Source organism: Phodopus roborovskii, unplaced genomic scaffold (assembly GCF_943737965.1).
Source record: "Phodopus roborovskii unplaced genomic scaffold, PHOROB, whole genome shotgun sequence".
Taxonomy (NCBI): domain Eukaryota; kingdom Metazoa; phylum Chordata; class Mammalia; order Rodentia; family Cricetidae; genus Phodopus; species Phodopus roborovskii.
The window spans coordinates 32705589-32724598 of record NW_026126433.1 but is presented as its reverse complement, the minus strand read 5'-3'; the positions used below and the strand labels follow the sequence as shown (position 1 = coordinate 32724598).

The 19010-nt window shown below is 41.6% G+C and overlaps 1 protein-coding gene across 1 annotated transcript in view; it reads right to left on the bottom strand.

Annotated features, from left to right (window-relative positions):
- Slc9c2 (solute carrier family 9 member C2 (putative)) overlaps positions 1-10978 on the bottom strand; it is a 54381-nt gene extending 43403 nt beyond the window's left edge. The window contains exons 1-4 of the mRNA XM_051186089.1: positions 10796-10978; positions 8494-8594; positions 6261-6389; positions 4952-5117 (exon numbers count right to left, since the gene is read on the bottom strand). Coding sequence (XP_051042046.1) covers positions 4952-5117; positions 6261-6389; positions 8494-8594; positions 10796-10928 — 529 coding nt within the window. The 5' untranslated portion in view covers positions 10929-10978. The remainder of the gene's footprint in view (positions 1-4951; positions 5118-6260; positions 6390-8493; positions 8595-10795) is intronic.
- Positions 10979-19010: the final 8032 nt, after the last annotated feature.

Here is a 19010-nt window from a genome sequence, read left to right as displayed (position 1 = left end):
CAAGATGCCCTGCCTAGGGAAGGGTACCACCCACATCTGGCTGGTTTTTGCCGTAACAGTTAATTCATAATCAAGACAGCCTATACACACACACACACACACACACACACACACACACACACACGTCTACAGGCTAAATTTATTAGACAATCCCACACTGATAACTCTCTTCTGGGTTGACTCTAGGTTGTGACAAGTTGGCAATTAAAGCCAACCTTTAGATACCCACTGACTCAATATTTATTCCTCTCCTTTTACTTTATGTTTGCATATACATGTATCTGGTTACCTATATGTATTCACACCTGTGCACATGACACATGTATGAGGGGCCTATCTTCCTCAATCCTGTCCCCTCACACATTAAGGCAAAGCCTCTCATTGATCCCAGAGCTCTCTCTTCCAGCTAGTCTGGCTTGCTGGCTTGCTCTAGGGATACTTTGTCTCTGTTCTCCTCACATTGGGATTACAGGTAAACCACTGCATCTACCTGGCTTTGAAGTGGGTGCTGAATGATCACAACCACTGTCCTCATGCTTCAGTGACAAGTGTTTTTATCTGCTGAGGCTTCTACCCTCCTTGCCTGAAAGATTTTTAGCTTCTGGATGAGACAGATTTTGGGATACCACATTTAGCTTAAATAAACATCAGAGCCCAGAAGAAGCTCATTTTTAGGAAAGTGCAAACTAGCCAGGTGTTGTGGCACACACCTTTAATATCAGAACTGGGGAGGCAGAGGCAGGAGGACCTCTGTTGAGCTTGAGGCCAGCTTGGTCTACATAGTAGGTGAGTTCCAGAACAGGCAGAACTACAAAGAGAAACCCTGTCTCAAAAGGAAAGGAAATGAAGGAAGGGAGGGAGGGAAGGAGGGAAGTATAAAATATAATCTAGCAATTGTGCATACATGGATGTTTGTATATGCATGTTCAGCATTATTCACAACAGTTTGGTGTTGGTCAGCTAATGAATAAATTCCTCTAGCAGGGCATTATCCCTCCACAGAAAGGAATGCTGATCCAATTACAGCACAATGAACCTTGAGAACCTTATAAGTGAAAGTGCCAGACACAAAAGTCATGTACACTGGCCTGGCATGGCTATCATCCTACTCTCCATCATTACAGTGGCCAACTGTGGTCCCAAAATAGAAAATGAAAATTTTCCCTAGAGGCAGGAGGCAGGGCCTAGTCCCTACTCCAAATGACTTGACAGATTTAGATGACCCCTCCTGGAAGGCATCACTCTACATGTGGGAAGGGGGGATGGAAAAGGAGGGGTCATGGAAGGGTAGGAGAGAAGGAGGGAGGGAGAGGGAACTGGGATATGTAAAATAAGAAAAATAAATTAAAAAAAGAAAATGAAAAATTTCAGAAATAAACAATTCATGAGTTTTAAAATAGCTAATGACAATATATTGTTTTAATTTTCTGGTTAGTTATTAGGTATTGTTACCTTCTTAATGAGGCTAATTTATAAAGTAAGTTTTCTCATAGAGGTGAATCTGTAAGACAAAACAGTGTATCCAAGACTCCATACTATCTGTAATTTCATACAAGCTCTGAGGGTCTTGAAACAAATTTTGAGTAAAGAAAAATATTACATTGTATGGTTCGATTCAAGTTATGTCCAGAGCAGACAAACCCCCCATGCAACAAAAATAGGTTAGTAATTGCCATAGGTTTGAGTAGAGTAAATTCCACATCCAAACTTCCATCTGATATGAACTCTTTCTGCCTGGAAGCTTCTTTTAACATTTGATACGGTACAAGTCAGTGAATGAGAAATCCGTGTTTGAGAAAGCCTGTACTTCACCTTCACTTCAAGATACGGAGTGTAGAAATCTAACCTGACAAGTCCTTTCCTTCTAATGCTCTAAAAAAGAAAATGTTGCTTTTGGGTTGCTTCTTCATGTTTCTGAAGAGGTTTCTCAGAACCTCTAATTGTTACCGTATGATAAACATCTTTACTATTTCCTCTGGCTGCTCTTGAGGGTTTTTTCTGGATCATTGATTTTTCAAGGATTTCCTTTTGATTTCCTGTGGCATGGTTTTGTTTTTCTCAGACTTGTGAAATTTTTTGAAGGTATTTGAAACTTTAAGTCTTTGCCAAATTAAGAGGTTTTTTTAATTCATCATTCATTCATAGATCCCTTCTCTATCTGCCACCTTTGGGAATTCATATGCTGGCTGCCCTGTGTTTGTCCCACAGCTTTATCAAAGCTCAGTTTTTCCCAATCTATTTCTCTCATTCTTTCTAGATTGTTCCAACTGCTGTATCTTCGAGTTCATTGGCCCTTTCTTTGCAGAGTGTTCTTTTCTCCACTAACCCTGTGGTTTGCCTCTCTAGAAGTTTCAATTGAGGCCCCCTGTATCTCCCATGTCCAGTGGTATACCAATAAACCAGCTCCCTAGATCTAAAAAGGACCACATCCGGGCTGGGGATATAGCCAAGGGGTAGAGTTCTTGCCCAGCATATGCAGGGCTTGGTTTCTAGACCATCTTTTAAAAACAGAAAAGGAGAAAGCCTGATCTTCAGGTTTGTCTTCTGTAAACACACACTGATTTAAAGCCACTGCCCTGGTCTGGTTTCCATTGCTGTGATAAACACCACAACCACAAGCAACTTGGGGAGGAGAGAGTTCAGTTGGCTCACACTTCCATGTCACAGTCCATCACAGAAGGAATTTAAGGCAGGGACTCAAGCAGAAACCTAGAAGCAGGAACTGAGTCAGGGGCCATGGAGGAGTGTTGCTTTCTGGTTGATCCTCCTGGCTTGCTCTGTTTCCTTCCTTTACTTTTTAAAAATTTTATATTATTATTATTTTAGTTTGCTTTCCTATACATCCATGTATTTTAAATGCAACTGTTAGGCCACACTCAGGAGGCAGAGGCAGTTGAATCTCTGAGTTCAAGGCTAGGCTTGTAGGCATTTTGACAGCTCAGATGGGATGGACAGGGACTCTGCCAGAACACTGAGTGGTACAGCTCAGATGGAAAGGTACTCTTGGCACTCAGGAGCCAAGCAATATCACAGGTCACAGGAAGCACAGCAGCTTACAGCCCTGCTTCAGGGGAAGGCTTCTCCAGTGTATCAGCTCTGTACTGGCAGGAGAGGGTTTCCCTGAAGTTGTTACAGTTCGGCTCCAGTGCCCCGGGAGAGTGGAGTGTAACAACTTCATTTTGCCCACTGTGCTTAGGGTGGTCTCTGCATCAATGCTCTGGCAAAAGTGGCGAAAGAGGGTCTCACCCAAACCTCATTCAAGAGATTTATTGGGAGGGAAGAATCCAAGAGAGGGGCCGTCTCTGCCAGGATGGAAGGAGGCAGCTGGAGAGCCACAAGCTGAACAGATTCAGGGGGTTATATAGGGCCTCTTAGGGAGTAGAGCTTCCTCAGGGAGATTTCCAGGGTGGGATTGGTCAGATTTCAATCATTGAGCTCAGACTAGTTACACCTGGTGCTCAGGAATTGCTTGGTTCTCTGCACAGGTTTATGGTCAGATTTGGCTCTGGTTTCAGGGCTGAAGTGTATTTCCTTCATTGGTCCTTCTTAGCCTTTTGGCTCTAATTTTAGGGCCAGGATCTATTTCTTTTACTGGCTTTGATTCCAGGGACAACGCATGTTTCTTTGGTACTGGTTTCAGGGTTAGGGTTTATTTCTTTGGTTCTGGTTGCAGGGCCAAAGTGTGTTCCTTTGGCTTTGCTCAGGGCGTGTTTGTTTAGTTGGTCCTTTTCCCTTACAAGGCTGGTTTACATAGTGAGCTTTGGATAAGACGAAGCTAGATAGTAAAACCCTGTCTCAAAAAAATAAATAAATAAATAAATGCAACCACTTAATATAAACCATTGTGTAAAAACCCAAACTGATTATATTAAGTAACATCATCATCATTATTAAAGAGAATGGACATATCTCATTTTTTTTACCTTGGGGTTTTGAAACAATAATAATTGAAAATATATAATTGAGGTACTATCACCATCATCATCATTATTGTTATTCCTATGGTAGTATATCTATAGTTTTTGTTTTAAGGGACTCTGTTTTCTAGTTTTTAATCTGGATGTGAAGTACTGGAATGCTTCCGTGTGACCTTGGAATTGTTGGACCCTAATTCCTAATGGGCCGGTGGGAGAGCCCTGCAACACAAACACCAAAACCAGGAGATGCAACAAGCAAGAGGTGCTTATTGAACGAGTGCACTCGGGTGTCAGCAATCATGGGAAAAGCTGCACAGCCCCCAAAGGGTTCAGGCTCTCTTTTAATAGAGAAAGGCCGCAAACAGCATACATGCATGGGGCACAAGGTGATTGATTACAAAGTATGATCTCATGTTTAAGAGATCACCCAGGTGTGACCTGTTCTTCTTCAAGGGATAAACCATAGAATGGCTTGGAAAGTCCCCAGACTGTCCGTTGGCCTGGAGTGACCCAAACAGGGCTGTTCATCTGGAATCATTTGTTCCAGGGTTGGGGGCCTATTTCCTTGTTGTGGGCCAAGACCTGTGAGAAACTTCTTTCATACTCTGGCTTTCTCTTGGCTGTAACTAGCCCTATTTAACAAGATCAGTCTAGCATATAACCACTAACCCCATCACCATAGTAACCTTTCTTGTTCTCATAATTCCTGATTTTTTTTCCTCCCATGTCAATGTTCATTCTTTATGATTTTCTATATTCCACTTGTAATAATTATTTTCCTTCTTACATCCTTGCTCTGCAAACTAAAATCTTTCAGAATGACATGGTTAAATCTGGATTACTCAGAATCTGATTATGGGTTGATACTCGGGTTTGTCTCTGGGGACTGTCTTATCTACATTGCCTTCAAGCCAGCCATCTATCCTTGAGAAAACAAAGCACTGATCCCTACTCTGCTGAATACACAATCCATACAAGGAAAATACATACAGTCCTCACATCTGCAACAACTTGAGAAAAAAGAACCAACCTACCAATTGTTTTTAGCGAGTTGACAGAATGGAGAGGGTCTATGATGCACAGTGTGATGCTGAAGAGTAAACAGCACTGCAGATCCCATGAATCTTCATGGAATTTCAAAACCACATATGCAATGGTGACAAACGCTGTACCAAAGCTAATCACTCCCGTTAGTAAGACCTGTGAACCAATTCATCACACAGTGTCACTTGTACCCAAGGACAACAAGACTGCATTTACTCACACTGAAGGTTACATATTACTTTTTATTTCATTATTTTTAATAATGTAATATTTTTATTTTATTTATTCTTTGAGTATTTCATGCATCCATACAATCTGTTTTGATCATATTCACTATTCTTTTTAAGTTTGCTCTTTTTTTTTTTGATGTGAAGTGCATGGGTGATCTATCTGTGTGATCTGTAGCATGTGCACTACCTGCATGCTTAGTGCCCATGATGGAGGACAGAAGAGGGTATCAGATGCCTTGGAACTGAAGTTACAGATGATTGTGAGGGTCCATGTGGGTGCTAGGAACCAAACCCATGTCCTCTAGAAGAGCAGCCAGTCTCTCAACTCCTGAGCTACATCTCTAGCCATTACTTTACTATTTTTAACTGGCATCAAATTGTACAGAGTTTGAGGATGCAATGTACCCAAAAGGCTCTAAATCAACACACCACAGATTACTTGCACATGTCTACTTACTGCTACACTGCTCACACCCTGCAGGCATGCCTACATTAAGGCAGAACTTTGTAAATTCAAGACCAGCCTGGTCTACATAATTAGTTCCAGGACAGCCAAGGCTATGTAACTAAAACAAGAATGAATGTACTGCCCTCCCCCCTGAAAAAAACAATTAAAATTGAATAAACATCAAAACATGAGATCAGGTAAAAGGGAAAAAATAAGCATTGAATATGCAAAATACCATTAAAACGTTACAATTCAATTAATTTTAATTCAAGATGCTAGGAAGAACACAGTTAAACCAAAATGGGGAAAATGTTCCCTGAAAACACAAATAAATTGTGCAATGAGTGTAATCAAGGAAGAGGAGAAATGATAACTGCAATCCCAGCAATAAAAAGAAAACACCATCATGATGAAACCGAGTTAAACCAGAACTCAGATGCAAATATTTCCGGACCCTCCTGTGACTTCTGTTTGCACATGGGCAAAACTGAGATGTTGTTTACTCGGATCCTAGCAGTCCCTCAGCGAACACTAATTCTCTCACACACCCTGGCCCTCAACTCTTTGAGATCAGTGCTTCTACAGAGCACTAACTTAAAATGCCTTAAAATGTTTTCTTACCTGCCACAACACATTCTTGACTATGTAAAAGTCCACATCCAGAGAAGCCACAAATACAATCAAAGGCAAAAAATAACAATAAAGTGAAAAACTTGGTGTTTTTAGAAGAGGGTAGACAATTTGGTGCACCTAAAGTAACAAATGCGTGGAGAAATCAGTCTGTTACTTATGGTGGTTTAAAAGTGTGCCCCTCCCTGGAGCCGCCTCACCCACCCACCCCCCTCCCCAAGCCCGGCAAAAGGTTCGTGTTTTGAGGGCCTGGGTCCAGCAGGCGGCGCTTTTGAGAGGTGCTTGGATCATAATGATGCTAACTAACATCATCCTTGGGCTTTTAGAATACAGGTGCTGCAGATGTAGCGTTCTAGTGTGTATATCGTCCTGACCCCAGTCTTTCTAGCTCTTTCTGCTGAGAGATGAACCGCCCTGCTCTACCCCATCCTCTGTTAGGATGATGAAGATGCTCATCTTCCCACATACCACAGCCATGCAGCTGAAACCATGAGCCAAAATATCTTTCCTCCTTTGGGGGAATACTTTGTTTGTTTGTTTGTTTTAATTTTATGTGTATGAATGTTTTGGCTATAACTCCAGATCCCCCAGAACTGGAGTTATAGAGGGTTGTGAGCTGCCATGTGTGTGCTGGAACAGAACCCAGATCCTCTACAAGAGCACCAAAAGCTCTTAACCACTGAGCCATCTCTCCAGCCCCTCCTTTTCCACTCTTCCCTCCATTTAAACTGATCTTCTCTGATAGTTTTACACCAATATTGATTAGAACTTTAGTTGGTACTTGCAAAAATGATACATATCCCTTACCATTGATGTTACCTGAGATAACACTATCCAATTTACAGAAAAGTATCTATTAAACTGTTTGATACTTATTTTAATATGTCTATTATATATTCTCACACAGATATCTGTGGCTTCATGGAGATCTGCTTGGGATTGAAAAAGAATATTCCAGTTACTCAGCAGAGAAATATATTTAGGTGATGGTACAATCAGTTATATAAGGCATGGATGGTAGAGGGTACACATAAAGTAATAGAAAACATAACAGTCATTGACGTCTGTAAATGTTTTCTCCTAAATGTTTATTCTAGACCATTCCAATTTAATGACTACCTCATCTCATTTCTCGGTGCCTCAGTTTGTGAAGTGGCTGGAGAGTTTATTGCCATTGAGTTCCTGCAAGAATCAACAAGGCAACTCAAGGACGAATGAGTTGAGTACGGAGCACTTCAAAATGAGTGTGGCACACAGTGGGCACTCAAACAGTGTTAGCTGGTAGAAGTGGTGGAGTTTCGGGAGATTGACAGGCTTCTGCAGCCCTAGATAGATGTGCTCTATCTCAAAAAATAAAATATTGAATGGAGACAACTTGTTAATGCACATTGTAATGCTGTTAAGGCCTGGCATCAATAAGCTGAAATAAAAAAAAAATGAAGGAACATTTTCTTGTGGCTATATTGTGTTTAATGCATGTTTCATATCTAATCTGAGAGAAAAGATCAGCCATGCTTTATCATGAAAACAGTGCTGCAGGGGCTGGAGAGATGGCTTAATAGTTAAGAGCACTTGCTCTTGCTGAGGACCAGGTGAAGTTCCCAACACCCACGCAGTGGATAAGATTGTCTGTAACTCCAGTTGCAGGGGATCTGACATCCTGTTCTGGTTTCAGGGGTGCTAGGCATGCATGCAGCACACTTAGACACATGCAGGCAACACACCCCATACAGGTAAAATAAATGAATCTTTAAAAAGAAAAGAGATGCTATCTTTTGTGTCAAGTCTCTATATGTTTAAAGTGAACATCAGGGAATAAGCCAGTGTGCCCACAATGGAAAAAACAAGAACTCAGAAGGAGTAACAATGGGGAAAGGGTAAGGCTTAGAGAAGGATGACAAGGAACCTGCCAATGAGATGAATTGTCCTCACTTCCAAACTGCTGCTCCATTTGAAGCTTTCCTGGCTTATGACTCTCCTGCTGTATTTCTTACATGTCTTTCTTTGCAAAAATAATAATGTGAAATTATTTAAATACCTGTTCACATTTTTTAATTCCTTAGGGTTAGGGGTGTGGGTCATTGATAGGATCCTTCTACCTGGCATGCATGAGGTTCTGGGTTTGACCCCTAGGACTGCAGAAGAGGAAAAACTTACACATTAGGAATGGGCCTTTGTGAGGTGTTTACCTTTGATTTACTCTAATTTATTATGTATACAGTACCTCAACAAAATGGTAAGCCAGTTGACCTGTCACAAATCCTGACAGAGATAGAATCATCATGACAAAGACCTCGGAATTCTTTAAAACCATCTTTGAAAACCCTAAAAAATAAAAATACAAATTATAATTTCAAAATGGCAATTACCCTATTTGATGCATTATAAGCCTGTGTCAAGTTGTACTATAATCCATAAATATATAAGCATATTACATGTCAATTAAAAATAAATGCTATTGAAAGAGACAAATGATTATATTTTCAAAATAGTGATTAATTGTCAGCCTAATTATTTAATTTTCAACTTGTGAGTCATAGTATGATTATGAATAGTTAATGATTATTACAAATGCTATTTGTGTTTAGGAAATTTGTCTATCTATGTGTGTGTATGCATGTCTATGTTCACATTCATCTGTGTGTGTGTGTGTGTGTGTGTGTGTGTGTGTGTGTGTAGGACAACCTTGTTGAATTGGTTCTCTCCCTCCACCTCATATGGGTTCTGGGGATTAAACTCAGGTATACAGGCTTGTGTAGCAAGTGCTTTTACCTCCTGAAACCACCTCCATGGCCCACAAATACACTTGTTAAGTATAAGATACTATAATTAGGCATCCCTCACAGGATAATATGGAAAATACTGAGGTTTCACAGACCTCACACTTGCTGACCCAGGAACATGTTAGGGCCTCTCTGTAGGCATCTTACTGATTCATTTGATGGTGAAAATTAATGAAAAGGTCAAACTTAATATCCATATACTTCATTTTATGTTAATAACCATTTATTCTGTGCTAAAATAACATATACTCCATAATTTTCCTGGAAGACAGAAATATGTGAAACTGTGTCATAAGAAACACCTCCTTCACAGAACAATCATGAGAGGCACTCGGCTGCCTTTAAGTCTGTTCTGTCCAAGACTATTCATCTCTTTCCCATGGAGACACAAAATAGACCATAATCCTGTGTGTTTGTGCATAAAGCAAAACCCACTGGCAGCCCAGGTTCTTGCATGCTGCCTCCCAGCTTGAGGTTGAACCAAATCAGTAAATAATTGTTGAATATTTTCTTATGCTTAAACCCAGGAAAAGAGATGGTATTCTCACTGTTTCTGCAATGCCCTTTGCTGCTGGCCACTTACCTTTACATCCTCAGTGTGTATCTAGAGTCATCAAAGCTCACCATCATCAGATCATTGTGGGTACCAAAAGGAACGAAACTCCTTGGTGACTATATTTAAAAAACTTTAGACAGAGCAATTTCACTCCCTGATAAATGCTAAAATGAAGATGCTCTCTGCACATATTTGTTTTATTAGTGGTCCTAGATGATCTTCCTGACTCCAGAAAAGGTTTTGGAGCAGATGGTATTTTTCCTATGTAAATACTCTTTTACAGAGACCTAGGAACTTTCATCACAGGAATTAACTTTAGAGTAAGGCATCTGTGTTATTGAGTAGGCTACTTTATCTCTATGAATGCTATTCACTACACCTGCTGAATTCTTAATCAATGTTTAGGATGTCTTTGTTTACAAAGCCCTCCCTAATTTTCTTCTAGGCAGGAAAAGTGGGTGAGGTAAAGAAAATCCCATCAAAGGCCAAAATAGGGGCTGGAGGGATTGCTCAGTGGTTACGAACATTTGCTGATCTTCCAGAGGACCCAGATTCAGTTCCCAGCACTGACATCCATGGCAGCTCACAAACAGCTGGAACTACAGTTTTAGGGGCTTTAGCACACTCTTCTGGCTTCTGTAGGCACTGCATGACATGGAACATACACACGTATGCAGGCAAAACATTCCTACATATATAATAAAATGAAATCTTTTTTAAAAAGACATAATAAACAAAGTCAATGGCATCAACTATGCAAACTGGATTGTTTGTCTGTGTCCTGTTTGTCTGTTTCCCATGCTGTCTCCCCACATTTGATCAGGATAGGCCTGGTCACATGGGCAGTATCTGGATCGCCTTACTCCTTATTAGAAAACCCTGGCAATGCCTTCATGTCAACACATAACACACTGCCTTGTGATTATTTGTTTGCCAACCTCCTCCATGAGAAAGCTCCATAATGTCAAGGATTATCTCACTCTCTTTAATGCCCTACCGCCCTGCCATGCCCAGCTAGTATTACTGAATAAAGGGATATACACGCTCCTGAGAAATTGAATGAAGCTAGCCTGACAGTCTTCACTCTCAACTTGAGGTTCCATGGGCTGCTCTTTTAATGTAGCTGTGACCTCCTTCTACAATGAGAAACGTTTCTAAGGACAGAGGAGTCTCATGTGGCTACTTACCTCCCAAAACAATAGTAGCACATATAATAATTGTGAAATGCTTCTGAACCACAAAGTAATCAGCTGGCCTCCCACAGAGTAAATCAGGCTTGTTGTCATCTTTTGCTGTCCAGAAAGATAAATTGCTTGACATTGCTTTTCCAGAATTTACACTGAGGCAGACTAGCCTGTTGAAAAATGGGGGGGGGGTGAATAATTGTTGGGAGTGAGGTCCACCAGGACCCAGTCCATCCACACTCCACCTAGCTGAGGTGGTAGCAAATCAAATCTAAACACATTAATGCACCCACTCTCCTTCATGCTCCAGGAATATGCAGGGAACTAGCAGCAGTGTTTGCGTCTCATCGTCCCAGTGCTACCTACACATGGGAAGGAGTGGACCATGACTGCACAGTTTTTGTGGCGATCTGACTGACCATGTGCTTGCTTGGAGCAGTGAGTCTCTCAAAGGCCAAGACTGAGTTTTTGACTTTCATTAAGGCTGTGAACATGGTTCACAGCACAAGACAGGCTCACCATAAACACCTGATGGAGTGAACTCTTTGAGAGGGAAGGAGCAAAGACAAACGCCATGCTCCTCACTCTCCATGAGTACAGATCACTCTGGAATTCCACTTGACTATTTCAGCTTCAAAACTTCCTGTTCCTCTCTCAGCAAACAAGAAGCAAAAGAAGTTGCATCACATCAGTTAAAGTAAGGAGTGAGGACAGGGGTAAACAATGTTTTTTTTTTTTTTTTAAACTGAAAAAATTGAGGTTGAGGTTTAATTGTGTGAAGCCTTTGACTGAAGTAGAAAAGGAACCTCTTCCTCAGGGCCATGAAGCCTGACCACAGGCAGGTGGCTTGTCATATCAACAATGGGCTGGATACCATCCCTGATGCCTCCACTGAATTGCTGCCCTGATGTAAGACATCACCTGCATAAATGTATGTGACTATCCTGAGAATGACTTGAGCTCGCCTGTTTTTCCTTATAGCTAGCCTTACCCTAAGAACTCCTGGGAGTTTCTGAAGTCACCTCAGGAACAGACTTCATCTTTTGCCCTGTTTTATACTCACTTGCTATCAGTCACAAGGATTTTAATGTAAAGAAAGAGGTGGCCATTACAGCTTCAAGTTACTCCCTAGCCCTCAAGCAGCTCTTCGTCTCCAAGCCCTTATCCCCATTGTTACTGACCTTAAAACGGAGCTCTTCCCCAGAAAAGTGTTCTTCCAAGCCTAAGATGGCTCAGAGTTGACATCAAACTGCAGCCTTTCAAAAATCCCAAAGAAGGGGCTCGTTTGTGCTCAGCTCAGCATCTGTTTGCCAGGGTCAGTCCACCAACTGATACCAAAGCCAAAGCTGTTTCCATGCTGACGTCCCATTGGTTTCTTGCCAACCTGCTTTTGTTCTGATTGGCTGCACCCATTATTCCCACCTCCAATCCAAAAGGAGTTATTGAGTTGCAGAGGAGCATGCATTTAATGGCCACACTGTAGTCTACATCTACAACTGTTTTTAACTGATTTCCTTTGCCTGGCATAACAGATGAAAGGGTCAAAGACAGATACATAGACAGAACCTCTAAGGTTTTAAAAACATACATGATGTCTTTTTCATGCCAATTCTCTCCAGTTCAGCCCTGACCCCCTTCAACACTGCACTGCCTTCTCTCTTACTCATTTCTAAAATTAACTTTTAGCTAACATTCAAAATAATGGGTTTCATGAGTAACATCTTAATCACATATATTACACTTCGCTCACACTTGTGCGTCTCACTTATCCTCCCCCATCCCTACTCTCCACTCCTGCTTTCAGGTTGTATCCAGCTTACCCACCCATCACCCTTCTGGTTCCTACGTAGACCTCCTCGTTCGTTCTTATTTACCATTTTCCTTTTCTTCTTCAATATTTAATGTTTCAATATTTAACATTCTCATTTGCCTCCATTCCATTCATCACTGAATTTTAGTTCTTTGCTTGAAGGTACGATGTCACCCACTCTCCTCAGGACATATTCATCAACAAATTCTCGATGCCTAGCATGTGATTTGGGGGCTCCAATGTAAATTACTAGACACAAATGCACTTCAAATTTCTCCAGTGAACACTAATCATCAATTTGCAGTTTGCTGCCCTGGAGGAGTTAGTTATGTTGTATGTAGGGAATTCTATTCTTGCTGTTCCTTACTAATCAAGGTTGCTGCATGTGCTCTCCATAGAGCGAGCAGCAGGGAGAACATCACAGCAGGAAGCTGACTGGATCTATCTTCTGTGTCACTTCTGTGTTACAGAAGCCCTGAAGGATGTCTCAATTCCTAGAGCCTGAATTTCAGTCAAAAGTTCTATATCTAATCCTGAATTATGACCAATACATCCATGTCACCCTAAAATACTCTGCAGCTTTCTTATTTGTGTAGATGCGTGGTTTTCTTAAGCCTCGGGAAGGAAAATGCCTGAGAACCTTCCCTATGCTGCCTCCCTCGTCCTTGCCCAGTGCCCACCTCACTGTGCCTTCTCTCGCTTGCACTTTTTTTCCCTTGGCTCTCAGCTGCGCTGCCTCAGGTCATTCTAAAAAATGCCTTCCCCTGCTCTCTTTAGCTCTAGTTTCAACCTTGTCCCCTCAAGCTCTCTTGGTTCCCCCAAACCTTGTGACTACAGCTCTTGTAGTTTTAAGTTTCAAGATTCAGGTTCTCCAAATCCACAACCCTCAGGAAACGTGTACAAAAATGTATATTCAGCTCTGGCTTAGCCATGGTATTGAAAGCCAGAGACGGCCTCTAACTAAACTGCAGAGATGAAAAACTATTCTTTGTTACGACCTCCCTGATAGAGAGCCTTTTTAAACGCCATAAGTTTATATTTTGCACTCAGGAAGGAGAAGCCAAGCAGATCTCCGAGTTGAGGCCAGCCTGATCTACAGAGCAAGTTCCAGGACAGTCAGAGACACATCAAGAAACCCTGTCTCAAAATAAGAAATAAATAAAATTTATATTGCACAGTTTTCAGCAAAGCCAGCAAGAAGTAGGTGTTGACAGCCTTGGAGAGCTTGGAGGCTGAAGTGGGCCTTGCCCCATCCTATCTTCTGATGACAGACTATGCTATATGACTGGGACGGGCCAGCAATGCAGGTGAGTCATTCATAATTTTCCATCTCCCAATAAGTTGATTTGGTCAAGGGTGGACATGGGACTGCAGAAAAGTCGGCCAAACAGTTCCTTGTGCTGACACATGCCACCACTGAGAAAGGGTGATAGCTGTGGGTGTACCTATGATGCCATCCTAGAACACCTGGAACCATCTTCCTGGCCACATGAAAAAAAAAGTCCAATTGCCTGAGAACACTGAGATGTCATCCTAGGTGTTTCTGATTTCTTCCTCTCTTTCTTTCTTTCTTTTGCATTTTTTTATTTTTATTTTACATATTGATCCCAGTTCCATCTCCCTCCCTCTTCCCCTCTCTCCACCCTCTCATGTCCCCCGACCACCCTCCCCTCCTATCCCTCCCCACTCCCCACCCATGTAGGATGATGCCCTCCAGGAGGGGTCATCTAAATCTGTCAAGTCATTTGGAATAGGGACTAGGCCTTCTCTCCTGTCTCTAGGTTAAGGGAGTATCCCTCCATGGGGGATGTGCCCCCAAAGTCCTTTTGTGCACCAGGAATACATCCTGGTTCCACTGTCCGAGGTCCCTTAGATTGCCCAGGCCTTCTAACTGAGACCCATGTTCAGGGGGTCTGAGTCAGTCCAAAGCTGGATTCCCAGCTATCAGTCTGGGGCCCCATTAGCTCCTTGTTCAGGTCAGCTGTCTCTGTGGGTTTCTGTAGCCTGTTCTTGTCCTCCCTCTCTGCATCTGGATTCCAGTTCGACTCAGTGTTTAGTTGTGGGTGTTTGCTTCTGCTTCCATCAGTTACTAGACAAGGACTCTATGATGGTGGATAAGTTAGTCATCGATCTCATCACCAGGGGAGGGCATTTATGGTAGCCTTTCCACTGTTGCTCAAATTGTTAGATGGGGTCATCTTTGTAGGTCTCTGAACATTTCTCTAGGTTCAGTTTTCTCTTCAAACCTATAATGGCTCCCTCTTTATTTTCTCTCTCTTTTATTCTCTCTCTCTCTTTTATTCTCTCTTTCTATCGTTTATTCTCTCTCTCGCCTCTCTTCTCTCTCCTATTCCTCCCCTGACTCAATCTTCCTAGTCCCACATGCTTTCCCCTCCTCCCCTTCTCTCCACTCACTGCCCCCCACTCCCCTTCCCCCTTCTGTGACGAACCTTATATGAATCTCTTAGAATCCTCCTTGTAAAGAAGGAGCTAACGGGCCACTAGACTGATAGCTGGGAATACAGCACGGGACTGACTCAGGCCCCCCTGAATATGGGTCTCAGCCAGAAGTACTGAGCAGTCTAAGGGACCTCAGACAGTGGAACCAGGATATATTCCTGCTGCACAAAAGAACCTTGTGGACATATCCCCCATGGAGGGATACTGCCTTAACCTAGAGACAGGAGAGAAGTCCTAATCCCTACTTCAAATGACTTGACAGATTTACATGACCCCACCTGGATGGCATTGCCCTACATGTGGAATTGGGGTGGGGAGATGGGAGGCGAGGGTGGTGAAGATGCATGTGAGGGGACAGAGAGGGTAAGAGGGAGGGAGGGAAGGAGAAGGAACTGGGATCGACATGTAAAATAAATAAATAAAAATTTAAATTAGGAAAAAAAGAGAAAAAAGAATCCTCCTTGTATCCTAGTTCCTCTGGTGGTGTGAATTATAGGCTGGTGGTCCTTGGCTCTATGTCTAAAATCCATATATGAGCAAGTACATACCATGTTCCTCTTTTTGTGACTCCATTACCTCATTCAGGATGGTTTTTTCAAGTTCCATCCACTTGCCTTCGAATTTCAAGATTCCATTGTTTTTTGTTTATTTGTTTGTTTTGTTTTTTTCCATAGAGTAGTTGTTTCTTAACAGATGCCCTATAGTTCTACCCTGGATTTTATCTTTTCCCAGAAGTCATTTCTTGGTTTAATAACTTTTGTCACCTACAAAGACTGGGAAGTGAAGAGCAACTTCAATTTCAAACCCAATAGCTACTGCCACATTTATAGTTCTAGTTTAACTTGAAAGCAGGTGTGTTCCTTTCTTTAGCTCGGACCCTTCCATGTTAGAAATGGTGAGGTGGCTCTGGGGCTAAGTTGAGACATATTCACTGAACCTTTGTGTTCATTACACAACATCATTTTAAAAACTTCCTGTAGCCTCATAACAAGAGCCCTTTTCTCTAGCTTACAGGGACATTTCCCTCCTTCTTATAGACTCCCTCTGGTAGCCTCATAGAGGCTCTGAAGGCTTCTTGTTGGGCAGTACTTCAGGCCTGGGGGTTGTCACTCATGCTCCCCACTAGACCTTTGCAGCATCAACCCACCCTCCAGTTTCAGAACCAAAGCCATGTATTCTGGGCTTTGTCATGACACCTGACAGTTCTTTGTCATACACCTGACACGTGTATATTTCACTGTGTTATGTTTACATGTTGTATTTTACTGTGAAACCAATAAATACAAAACTGGGTAGCTTAAAACAAAACATTTATTTATCTCAGAAGTCCATGATTCTGGTAGAACTCAGCAGAGAAAGTTGCCTCCACTCCATATAACATCAAATAGTAGCTTGATTGGAGAATCCATTTCCATGATGACTCACTCATAGTCAGGCAGGCTGGCAGCAATGGTTAGACAGATGGCGTGAAGTCAGAGCTGCAGGCTTGAGCCATAGTTCCTTTCTTTGTTGGCCTCCTCACAGGCTGGTGTCTAAGGTGGTATCTTAAGAAACTGAGGCAGAAGCCACGTCTCTTATGACCTAGCCTTGGAAATGAAACAGGATCACTTTCAACTATAGTCATGGGCTCCCCAGATTCAAGAGAGCTTAGAGACTATGTTTCTACATTAAAAATGACAGGATCACACAGTAAGAGGAGTGAAATGGGTATACAGGCTATCCTGGACAATATAATACACTGCATATTAGAGGAACACTAGAGTAACTGTCGGCCTTTAACAATGTGGGTTTTTTGTTGTTAAAATAAACATCAATCTACCTCCATTTTTCTAGAGCAGTAGTTGTCAAAGGTTAGATACTACATCTGGTATATGATAAAATTCTATCATACATGGCAAGATGAGAAAGGTAAATCTAACCAAGTTCTAACCATCATCTAAGCCTAAATGTGGCTTAGAATGAAAATAACAGCAACAAAGAAGGGTGCCTGGCCTCTTCCCAGTGACCCCAGTGTGGATGTGCACAGAGCATCCTGAAATACGTGTGTTAAAAGGGCCAAGCACAGATCCCTTTCTCCTGCCAGCAGCGAATACTCAGGGTGTCTCGCAGATGGGCCAACATTAATGTTGCCACTAAAGGAAAAGTAAAGTAGTGAAAAGATCTCAAAGTGAGATTTGGGGAAACATTTAAACCAAGATTACTTCAATGCTGTGTCAAGGAGGACACCACCTGGGGAGTGTTACTCTGAATGGCTTTCTTGTTTCCTTTCTCCTACTTTTTTTGCTGTTAAAATATCTTTTGTTACAAAATAGTGATAAAGGGCAGAAGTTATTTTAATAATGTTGTATTAATATCCTGCCTTTATATTTTTACTAAATGAAGCAAAAAACCTAGGGAACTATCATCATTGAATTAGCCTTTGACTACCTTTCAAATACTGTGGAGGCATTCCTGAATTGTTAGCATGTGCTTTTAAAAAAGTAACTACTCTATGCAAGTTCAGAAGACACCATGCAGCTAATGAAATAACATCAAACTCACAGCATCAAGGCATTTAAATCTTCTATTAACCTATTTATAAGTCAGTGCAACAATAGGTAATAATTGATATCATCTCTTACAAAACAGACCCACAGATACTATATATAAGGTTCAGAGGCCCGCATTAAAGGAATCTCTGAAATGAGATACAAGAATCTCTTGGAAATCACTAGGTCCATGACATTCAAGATGACAGCTCAGGAAATACAAAGTTGAGGGAAGGCAGATATAAAGCCGAGATGTTTGATATAGGTATGGCTTGTCTGTTGAGGGAGTCAGTATTGCAATAGTGCACTGACAAGCAAAACATAAGATAAGGTTGATATCATTTCTATAATACAATCAAGCTCTATAAGTGAACGGAGACAGAATGAGTTCTTTAAGTACTAGGTAGTATTAGGCAGAGCTAGGTACTGGGAAGTAAGGTAGTTCTAAGTGAGTCAGCTTTTATTTACTGACTTTCTATTATTTTACAAGCTCTTTAAGTTTGGCAAAGAGCAAAAGACAGTCTTTCTTTCAAAATTGTCATTGTTCATTCACATGGTGAGGCAAACGTGAGTAATTACACTGAGCTCAGAATGAAGCTTCTGGCATCATAAGTGTCCCCCAAAAAAGGAAGTATTAGACCTCTATAATATTGGAGACAGGGGCTGTCGTAGGGTGAAGAAAAACAATGTCCCACAAAGAATCAGAATTGAATTCTGAGAAGTTTTGAAGAAGAGAAGTTAATAGGGAGTTAGAAAAGTAGATTTTAAGAAAGTCAGGGTGCTGGTATAAAGGTGCCAATGCAAGAGACTGTACAAATACAGTGTTAGCAAGTGTATCAAAGGCTATAAAATGTTTGAGGATAAAGATTGCAAGACAAAAGAGGGAGAGAGAGGTTATGCATCTGTCTTACCTAGGAATGGAAGTGCATTTCAGAACTCACTTCCTACTTACCAGGAGCACAGACCTGGAAAGCATAACTGCATTCATGATCAAGGCTCAGAAAATGTGGCTTAGAATAAAAATAACAGCAACAAAGAAGGACGCCTGGCCTCTTCCCGGTGGCCCCAGTGTGGATGTGCACAGAGCATCCTGAAATACGTGTATTAAAAGGGCCAAACACAGATCCCTTTCTCCCGCCAGCAGCGAATACTCAGGGTGTCTCGCAGATGGGCCAACATTAATGTTGCCACTAAAGGAAAAGTGAAATAGTGAAAAGATCTCAAAAGTGAGACTTGGGGAAACATTTAAACCAAGATTACCTCAATGCTGTGTCAAGGAGAATACCACCTGGCAAGTGTTACTCTGAATGGCTTCCTTGTTCTGTTTCTCCTCTAAAGTGAGAAAATAGTTTGCATAGCAAGACAAAGAGGAGGAAGTGGTAAGAATGAGGAATATTTTCTCTCTCCCCTTTCTTTTTTT